General features: G+C 44.0%; 1 protein-coding gene across 1 annotated transcript; it reads right to left on the reverse strand.

Moving 5' to 3' along the window:
• Positions 1-285: 285 nt before the first annotated feature.
• Positions 286-10,904, reverse strand: Prosalpha7 (proteasome alpha7 subunit). The gene is made up of 2 exons (XM_037413161.2): positions 10,518-10,904; positions 286-836 (listed from the first exon to the last, which is right to left on the reverse strand). The coding sequence occupies exons 1-2, from the start codon at positions 10,776-10,778 to the stop codon at positions 336-338; spliced, it is 762 nt and encodes a 253-aa protein (XP_037269058.1). The 5' UTR covers positions 10,779-10,904; the 3' UTR covers positions 286-335.
• Positions 10,905-11,054: the final 150 nt, after the last annotated feature.

The raw sequence follows: 11,054 nt of genomic DNA on the forward strand, positions 1-11,054 counted from the left end.
ACGTACAGCATGCTAAGGACAATAGAAGGAGAAAATAAGCCTTAAAGGTCACTAGAACATGATGTTCCTTATAGTTATACCAATGCAAAATGTTTTGTGTGAACCTCCTTGGATTATGCTAATGCTCCTTCAAGCAAGAACTTTGTCAACTGTACAGCTGCAACTCATGTCATGAATTCAATAGGTACTGGTTTCCCGTGTCAAAGGGCTGTTGATACGCATAACACAGCATACAAGGCTGCTTCTATTTTTATAGAAGCAACTTTGCAAGCATGCTTTTGCTCATTTATCGCCAAGAAGCTTTATTTTCTTCTTCATCCCTAGTGAGCAGCTAATCACATGTCTTCGTCTGTGTCGGACTCTTCTTCGAGTGAAATCTTGGCGTGCGTTTCCGCCTCGGTGTAGACATGGTTGGGCACAAACTGGTGCTGCCCACCGGACTCCTTGCACACCCAGCTGAGCTCCAGCTCAAAGTTCTTGTCCTTGACCTCGTCATGGACAACGTAGATGATTCTAGCCGCTTCCTTGATGAGCTGCCTGCAGTCCATGTCCTTTGAGTTCAGCTTCTCCATCTCAGTCTTGGCCGCTTGGCGTGCCTTGCCAATGGCACAACCAAAGTAGCCCCATGATGTGCCCGATGGGTCGACACAGTAGAGCTGCGGCCCGTCTACGTCATAGCTGCCGAGAAGTACACTACAGCCAAAGGGTCGTACAGCACTGTACAGCGTATAGGCATGCATGTACAGCCCGACACGGTCCTTCAAGTATCTCAGCGGGATAGCCGACCCGTACTCGGAGCGGTAGTTGGATGCTTCCACACGGGCCGTCTCCACCACCTGCGTCCAAAAAAAAAAAAAATAAAGTATACGAAAATCGCATCAGTCAGCTTTTTCCAAAATTTGCAGGGCGCATGCAAAGAGCTGGAAGCCATGTCAATGACTTGCAGCATTGCATCCACACAAAAGAACTTTTCATAAAACAAGCCAAATACTTGCAATTAGCTTGACTCACTTTACCAAATGCAGAATCGCAATATCTGCAGATGTCAGTTACAAAGTGTGAACGTAAGTAATGTACCCCTCCGAGCGCTTGCCAAAATCACAACTGCTCCAATTGGACTTTCCTGGCAATAAAACCTACACCACAGTGCTTCCTACACTACTGCAGGCATGGCACCTCGCTATTCAAGTTGATTCACACTATGTTCGTGCATCTTCTCCACGATTCATCACTAGTAAAAAAACGTAGTCCAGTGTGCGTGTTATGTCACTGCCACTATGCCATCACTGAGAGACCCTCTGTAATCAAGGCATGACAGGAACAGCCTTGCCTACAACAAAAACATTATATTCAGAGCGTTTAAAGTGCCACAACATTATCAGGAGACATGCTGAAGTGGGGTACTTGGATTTACTTGACTAGCTGGGGTCCTTTGGTATGTAAGTAAAACAAAGTACAGAGAGGATTTTTGCAATTTAATCCTCTCAAAAATTTGCCCACTGCAACCAATGAGTCATTAGTTGAAGTGCTGCTGATAGAGGTGCAGGGGCGTCGTACTGAAGAAGAAAGAGAGCCGGTCCGTAATGTAGCAGTCATTCACTACGTTCACGGGGTGTCACAACAGTTCAAGAAGGCAGCTGGATGCAATAACATCCGTGGCTCTTTCAGCACACATGAGGTAGTGTGACCTGTGTCGCCATGCTAAGGAAAAGAGAAAAAGCACAGCAACCAGTTAACACACAAAGCACTTCATCCAGTAGGATACATGTGTCGTGTACGAAATCTTGTGTTTGTATGGCGTGGTGTACATGGGACAAATGGGTGGTGTATCAACGAGAAGCTTTGGGAACACGTCAGTTTATTAAAGACGGGGGTATTAAGTAATCTATCTATGCATTGAGCCAGGCATGGGCGCACCCTAAGCCTGTCTAATGTAAACCGCCTAATGCATTATTGTCAAAGGTGCATTAGAGAGATCCTCAATGCCTTTGCTACGAACCAAACTGGTGAGCAATGTCTAAAGAATCCGCTGCTTGATCCATTCGAAAAAAATCCGCTACCCGACATCACGCACACTATTAAAAGCGCAACCTAATATTTCATCATGGCTTGCTGTATCTATATATACTTAGTTTATTCAATGAAACTTTTAGTTCCCACCATAGGTCGGCAAACTCACTTGTAAGTCGACTCACACGAACTTGGATCAAACCGTGAGGGTATCTGAGTGAGTATGGGAGAGAGAGATATTTTGGCGAGTACGAGTAAGTCCAGTTCAGAAAAATATCAGTGAGTGTCAGTCCGATTTAGCCCTAAGTGCAAAATTCATTTCTTGAGCGAGTCTGATGAGCTTCGTCTTTCAGTGCCGACATATGGTCCTGTTAGGGTGGCTAGAATTGGGAGGTGTGAAAACCGGCTGCTCCAAGCTGGCCCCACCTTCGCGATCCTGCAGCGGTGGCGCTGTAGTCAGAGGCGCTGCCAGCTTGCTTGGTAGGGCGGTAACACTCGCGATGATTCGGCACGATTTTCTCTTCGAAGGCAGGGAGGAGAAGGGGGTTATAAAGCAGTGCTAAATCCCAACTGAGGGAGGGTGGAAGCGCTTGTGCAACACCCTGTTTACACATGTGGCCTGGCGGGGGGGGGGGGGGTGCCCCTTATAGACACACCCCTCTCCCGGAGCCTGTGCACTTGCCTCAGTCATTGCTAGATTTTCACTGCTGAAAGAGCTCCATCAATGTAATAAACAACTTTATGAATTCACAATGCACTTACACTGCACTAAGAATAATTCATGGCATTTGTGCCAATTGTGCAAACCTTTACGCAGTTTACAAGTCAGGCAGCCAGACATAAATAGAGCATCAATCAATACGGGCTTGTTGTGTACTGAACCACTGAAAAAACAGGGCTGCTCTTGTGGCTTCTATGCCCCATGCTAGCGCTACTTTTCCGAAAAATTAGACATAATTGAACCGTCGATAATGCAACCATTCTTCAATGAAGTGTTATTTTGAATGAGCCACCATGTACATGTTCGATGAAAGCAAAATGACGTTCACAGGGGTGCAACTGCCGAAATAGAATTTGGAGCAATTTTCGAAGCAGCAGAATCTTACTTTCGGAGCACTAAAATGCAAATTTGGAGCAGGTTATGGGAAATAGTACATTTTTTATCACGAAAGACCAAGTTTGGAGAAAAGAAGGCTTACCTATAAAAAAAAAGCATGTGCAAACAATTCAACATAATCTAAATCATGCAGGGTAAACATGAGCACTGCTGTTTTAATAAAACTGGTATCTACCCCACTGAGCAAACAACGATTAAGTCCACATTAGCATTTGCCGCATCTGTAAAATCTTTTGAGAGAATCTATGAAACTGAGGAGTAGGGGTGGCAAAAAAAAAAACTTGCGCAGTTTAGTTTTTTTTTTTCATGGCAACAGAAGTGTTATATACTGCTCCAAATCATTGCCAGTAACTTTTTCAGACATCAGCGATCATACTAGTGCTCATAATTAAGCAGTAATATACACAAATCAGTAATTGAACGAAATTCGCTCTCCCATGAGTAGTGTTAACAGCCCTTTCCAAATCATAACACGCTTTTTCCCAGGGCACCAGTATATTGCGGCAAAAGTGCTTTAAGTGGCATTCTGCATGGGTTAGACCAAGGTCAAGAAATTTTCAAACACCGCTTTTTTTTTTTACAATGGGGGGTTAGGTTTAAGTCGCAACATCTATGCTCGCTTGCAAGGTGCAGCCTATCAGATAAAGTAACAGTGGCACACGCCCGTTGGTGCGGCGACAGCACTGGATATCTATTGCCAGAACGACACAACTAACATAACTTTAAGATAAAAAATTAATTTATGTGCCGTTGCTATGGCGACCAATGTGGTTGCCAGCAAGGGCGGCGTTCGCAACATGTCGACTCTGTTCGCACGTGAAAAACGCGGTATGCGCTCTTAGCTTTAAATGCTAACATGCCATAGCGACTTTTGCTGACTAGGAAGTGCATATTTCCCACGAAGAGTTTGTGGCTACGGCAATGCATTTTCGTCTTGAAGTTGCGTCGACCCGTCGAAAGTATTGTTGGCCTCCATTTCTCGCTGAAATTAGCAGAGCTGAGAAAATTTTGAGGCAGGTTGAACAATTTGGTGCAGCGTGGCGCTATTTCAGCTAAGTTTATGGTTTCATGCAGTTCGGCGCAAAAGTGGAGAATAGCATCAAATTGGCGCAGCTGTTGCACCCCTGTCTTCATGTTCTTAATATTTATTTACAAGATTATGGAGTAAACAGAAAGCTTCTTCAAGCGGGCCATTATATGATTTAGGAAGTTTTCTAGCATTATCACACGATAACCTTTGATAGTGTATTGTCACATACTAATTGTACCTTGATAGTGCGAGTAGCCTTGTCCATTTGTTCAATCCTTACCTTTTATTAAATACTGAACTGTAATTACGCTTGAGGTCGCACCATCATAGAGCCAGTATGTTCTCAAATTTGCATAGGAATCGATTCAGATACCATTGCTTTCATGGCTCCAACCAAATTAATGAACACTGTATTATGATAAAGTAGCCTGGTGGATGTTCTTTTCGCTTATGCCTTGTTTAAATTCCCATTAAAGGAAAATGAACATTCGATTGTGATGCAAACAAATTTGACCACAGATTTGGTCAATCGCTTATGTGTTCAATGCAGCCAATTTCTGCAAACAAGCTGCCTACTATCCTTGTATGAGGCGCAATGTGCGAAAAACATGTGTCAGCCTGCTTTACATTATCTGCTTGTGAAGTTGTATAGTCACTCGGGTGGGTACAGCAGTCCTGAAATTTTCACTTTTCTAGTTAATTTACTTTTGCAGCTGCTTTGCTATGCTTTATATGGGCACAATGTGTGCATTTTTGTTATTTGTGCATACAATACTCAAGGTCAGCATTGCTGCATTGCTCTATATACTCATTGAAAACATAATGAAGTAAAAATGAAGTAAAGATGAATGCACTCATCAAAGCAATCATTCAGTTCTTCAAGAGCTCGACAAAGCATTTAGTAATATAGGTGGGTGTGTTTCTCAAACATGAGCGTAAAATCTTTTACAGCACTTGTTTGGATTCACTACCTTTACCTTGAGCCGAAATGTTTGTTTTTCTTAGATGGCTGAATTTTCCTGTATACCTTCATTCCCATTATAATGGTGGTACAAGCCGCAGTTCTTCCATATACCTTTTTTTTTTTTTTATTTCGGCCCCACATTAAAGAATTGTAGCTCTACCAGCCTGGGGTTAACAAGCTCCTAAACTGCACGTCTATCAACATGCCAGCGCACGGAAAAGTAATACATTTGCTGTGCATGTTTCGTACCCCCTGAATCCCAGTGCCCGACATGAAACGCACTCCTTGTGTTTTGAAATTTCATAGATGCCATTTATCTCAATGCACACTAACACAAAGTACTCTTAAAACCACGTGGAACACCGACGAAGTTGACAAGCTCCCGTTGCAGTGGCCTACACTACTGGGTCTCTTCCAAGTCAACGGGCAGCGCCTCCGGGCAAGGAAAACACTGCTCACTTTTCAAACCTCCCCATTCTAGCCACCCTAGTCCCCGCACCCTGTCTACTCATCTTCAGCATAACTACCGGCCTTAAATCGGCTTGTGTGTAGTTCATTCACACATATCTTAATAAATTAGTGTTCATGTGCCACCTCAGTGTTTGTCACAGGTGTGAGATAGGGGAGAGGTTTCATGACCTCCCCTCTCAAACACTTTCACAGGAAGTTTTCTATAAAAATACTTGGTGCGACTTGCATATTTCAGTAAATTTCCTTACTACATTGAAATCGCCAATAATGCACATAAAAGCTACAAGCTCCAGAGCAGGGATGCAACAGCCAAAATAAAATTTGGAGTAATTTTCGGAGCAGAAAAATTTTACTTTTGGAGCGCTAAGATGCAAATTTGGAGCAAGTTTTGGAAAAAAAAAAAAACATTTTTATAACAAAATACCGAATTTGGAGCCCCATAAAAAGATATAGAAACATTTTGATATAAACAAAAGATATAAAAAACATTTAGGAAAAAAGTAATTAAAAACCATTCGACATCCCCTGAATGGCGCAGTGTCAAGATGAGCACTGCTATTCAATAAAAGTAGTATCTTTAACCACCCCTTTGAGCAAACAATGATAAAGTCCATATTAGCACTTGCCACATTTTTCAAATACTTTGACAGACTCTGCGAATTCAAATGTGAATCTTCTAGGCTGGCGGCTTTGAAAATCAGAGGAATAATAAAACTAGGGAGTAGGGGTGGCAAAAAACAACAACAAAAGAAAACAGTCACAGTTTTTTTAAGGCGCCAGTAATGTCATACACTGCTCCAAATACACACTAGTACTCGCAGTTATGCGGCATATACACGCATGAGTAATTGAACAAAACGAGCTGTGTCCCGTGACTAGTGCTAAGAGCCCCTTCCAAATCATAATACCCTTTTCCACAGGACACGGGTGCACTGCAGCAAACGTGGCTTAAGCAGCGTTCTGCACGGGTTAGAGCAAGCGAAGAAATTTTCGAACACCACGTCAACCCCCCCCCCCCCCCTTTTTTTTTTTTCATGATGGGGTTAGGTTTAGGCCACAACTTCTCAGCTCACTTGCAAGATGCGTTCTACCGGATAAAGTAACAACAGCACGTGGCCTTAGATCCGGCAACACCTCCGGATATTTATCACCTGGACGACAACACAACTAAGGTAATCTAAAGACAGGAAATTTTTTTTAAGCGCATTTGCTATGGCGACCGACGTGGTCACCAGCAGCGCGTTGGTGCCTACAGCAACGCATTTGTCTAGAACTTTCGTCATTCTTCTGAGAGGTATCCACTGCGGCGAACGGACCGATGGGTGCGCGGCTTTATTACTTTAACTGGTCAATTGCGTCTCGCGAGTGCCGTGAACTATTAGAAATATATCCGACACCCCGGTGTAGGGTCTGCGTGCTCGGATTGATTGACGACGCAAGCTAAAGGTTACCAATGTGGCCTCTATTTCTCGCTGAAATCAGCACAACTGAGAAAATTTTGAGGCTGGTCGTGCATTTTAGTGCAGCATGGCGCAATTTGAGCGAAGTTCATGGTTTTGGTGCAGCTCGGCGCAGAAATGAGAATGTGTATCGAATTGGCGAAGCTGTTGCACCCCTGCAAAAGGCGTGTCATAGAACTTCAATTTATTTATTTACTTGAACTACTTTACATAGCCCCATGGACATTGAGTAAGGGGGCATTACAGAAATTTTATACACAAAGGTATAAGCCCTATTCACATGAAGAAGCAAAATTTTATATGCAAGAAGAGAGCACGTAAAACATAGAATTAGTACAATCAAAATTCCATAAAAGGTGAATGATACAAGAACCAGCAGAAAATATAACAATAAAAAGTGAAATACAAGTTGTGTTGTATATTATAAGGCATAATAAAATACCAACATGATTACAGGTGACACAATGAATACTTTGCGTGAAGAAATAAAATACCTAAGCAAATTGGCATAAAAGAGCACAGACACCATAAAAGCTATTTTTGCGATAACAGACTCATGGGTTGACTCACTCGGGCTCAGGTCAAGGCCCGAGTCAGAGCGAGTCTGGCTGAGTAATATGCTGCAGAGTTTGAGTCTGACTGAGAAAAAGTTTGGGTGGTCTGAGTGAGTTCAGCTGGGGCAAGTTTTGCGAGTTTGAATGCAGCGAGTCCAAGCAACAATATATATACCTTGAGTGAGCCTCCCCCCACCCCCCCTTTTTTTTTTGCCAACCTATGGTTTACAGCAGTCAGTGGCCATCCTGGTGTCAGCTTCCTTCGTCCTGGGTTTGCACTTTTTTTCTACTTTTGAATTATGCACAAATTGTCCTGCATTTCACCACTAACCTGTGGCCCCACACTCATGAATATGAGTAATGATTGCCATGCTGTCATGTGACATTAGATGCACATGCACACTTGTGCAAGCCAGCTCTAACGTCATGATTGGCATGACGAAGATCAAAATCATTTCCTGTATCTTCCACATTATTTCAATTGTAGATGAAAAGCATTACATTAAAAAATAGATGTACGGGAATCTAGAATGACTGTCTCTAAAAGCTTCTTTTTTATGCAACACTTAGGTTATGAAAACAAGAAGTTGGCAGATCCCACGTAGAGTGGGAATCGACGATGTGCGAAGCACGAATGAAAAAGGTTGATATATATTTAAATTTAAAATCAGCACAATGTCACGAGGTGGAGGTAAAAGATGCCGTACATGACTTCCGTATCACGATTATCATGTTTAGATGTATCATTTACCTTCGTCATCTATTGACGTCACCTGATACCAAATTTAGTTTATGTGGAGCTAGCGAAACGATCGCGAGCATGCTATGAGCATGGTATGTTGTCATGTTCTTACATGACACGCGTGTCAGGATTATCATATATTTCGGCATTCATTGACGTCACGCAACACCAAAGCCGATATATGTGGAGCTAGTAAAACCATCGTGAGCGCATCATGAAGGGCCCAATATACTCCAATGTAGTGTTGACGCACGCACACGCTAGACACAGCCATGCTACTTTAGCAAAATGTGAGCACTCTATAGTCTGACGCCAGGCGCGACCAGCGTCCGTCGGCAACCGGTGCTAAATGCGACATACTGCATTTTGCGCCGATGCGTTACCAAGACAACACTGCGTCTCCCTCTTTTCATGACTGAGGGACGCCGGATGCGCTGAAACACGAATGCGTCAAAGCAACGCAGCGTGCGCCTGCAAGTATATGGAAGGACCCACGCCTGGTGTGCGAACGCCGGCGTGACGAAATGAACGCCGGCGAGCACGCGCACCGCGTCACGTCGAAATGTATTGGCACCTTGACTGCGGCATGTACACTCATGTTCTTACATGACACACATCTCATGATTATCATGTGTGCACCAGTCACATACCTTCGTCATCCATTGACGTCGCGTAATATCAAATTTGGCATACGGGAAGCTAGCGAAACGACCACGAGCGCATCATGAGCGTGGCATGTAGTCATGTTACATGACATGCATGTCATGATTTTCATGTTAGGGTCTGTCGCTTGTATCCGCCATACAGGCATGTCATACCATACCAGTTTTGCAACATTCCATGTGAACGAAACCACCGCAGGAGCTACAGGACCATCAAATGTAAATCACGACATACATGTCACGATTTTAATGTTTTGACTAGTCAAATATGTTCTTCATACAGTCATGTTATGCCATGCCAAGTTTAGTATCGATACCATCATCGAAACGGCCAGGAGAGCTAAAAGTCGTAGGTGGCTAGATAGATAGATGGATACGCTCAAAGTCACCGAAGTTCACTATTAAATGCTTCGCATTTAAAAACAGTTCGCAAGTGTACAAGTGTTAATGCTAATTATGCATACTATAACACAACTAAAACATTGTCAGGGTTAGGAATTATGCAAGTGCTGTCAAAGCAACAACCTGAGAATTGCTGGGGAATAACAAAAGACATGCAACATACTTTCTTAACTGTGTGCAGCATTTCTTCCCAACTTTGCAGTTCTGTCTGAAAATGAAGTGCATTTTACGTTTTCACAGACATTTCCCTCCACTGGCAAACCCAAAAAGCTGCATGGTGCATTTCAGTGCTTTCACTGTTGCACCCCCCATTCGTGTATCTTTGTTGACCATGCAGCGCCAATTTTCATCACAGCTGCAATGCAATGGACAGGACAAAAGGCTGATGCTAGCCAAACTTATGATGGCACATTTCTGTCAATTCATGCTGCGATAGCTTGCTAAAGCAGCACGCGTCATAAACACGGCCACGCAAGTGTCTGCAAAGAGTCATCTGAGCGCTGGTTTAGGCGGATAATAAAACGACTACCTAGTCAAATTAGTACGCGCTGCACACAGGCACTTGTACGGCATCAGTTTCAGACCCGGTAACGGAGTTCTTTCCTGTTTGGGATAATTAGTTCCTCTTCAACCACTACAGGGGGCCCTAATAAGATAAATGTGTACTTATCTCAAACCTACACTGCCGTGAATGTTCATTTCGCAGCACGATTGCGGACAACACGCCTCGGAACATGAGGAGACAGCTCGATACAGCGGGAACGTTCGGGCCACATCTTAGTGCGATGAATCTGCTTCGTTAGAAGGCCATCAGCCAAAGCTGCGCATAAGTGCAGCTTATCAGGTACTGAAGCTATGTCAAAAAAATTACTGAATATCAGTTGTTCGGTAGCAACGATTCCACCAATCACAACTCTACTGGGGTTCAGTGGTCAGAAAACGCTCGTCAACGAGAAACTAGCGATGCGCGGCTGTCCATAACACCACGGAACACTTCGTTCGGCAAGATTACAAGGCCTGAATGGGATAATACATGGGGAAAAAATGGGCGCACGGTGCCTCATCTTTACTGGTTGCGCGAGCATGACCCAGCTAGTCCCATTACCTGCTTGGCGTCAGCGAGGAGTCCCGCAACAGCCACTCCAACGTGCTTGTCGACGGTGAAGATGCGCTTGTTCGCTCCGGCCTCGTACAGCTTCGATGTGACGAGCTTCTCGACGGCAAAAACGACTCCGTCGCGGCCACGCAGGGCTAGGGCAGTGCCGCTGTTTTCGACCGCCTTCTGGGCGTACTCCACCTGAAACACACGCCCGTCGGGCGAGAATTGCGACGCGGAGAGATCGTAGCCCGTTCCGATTGAACTCATCGCTACCCGTAGACGGTGAAATTGGGCCCGAGATGTCTTCACACAAAGAGACCGAGTAGGCCCTCAAGCAACGCCGCGTTGCTTTAACACGACTTTCGCTCAATCACGGTTGATGTCGCTGACGTTACGATTGCGTGCAGGGGTGACCAAAAACTTTTGCAATTTGACGAGTGTTTGGTCAACTATTAGCAAATACTAAAAAAAAACTAAGACGTTATGTTTTTTTTCATTATGTACTCAAAGGGACGTTCATTGTCACCGCTTGTTGCTAAAAAT

This window comes from Rhipicephalus microplus, chromosome X (genome assembly GCF_043290135.1).
Source record: "Rhipicephalus microplus isolate Deutch F79 chromosome X, USDA_Rmic, whole genome shotgun sequence".
Lineage (NCBI taxonomy): Eukaryota > Metazoa > Arthropoda > Arachnida > Ixodida > Ixodidae > Rhipicephalus > Rhipicephalus microplus.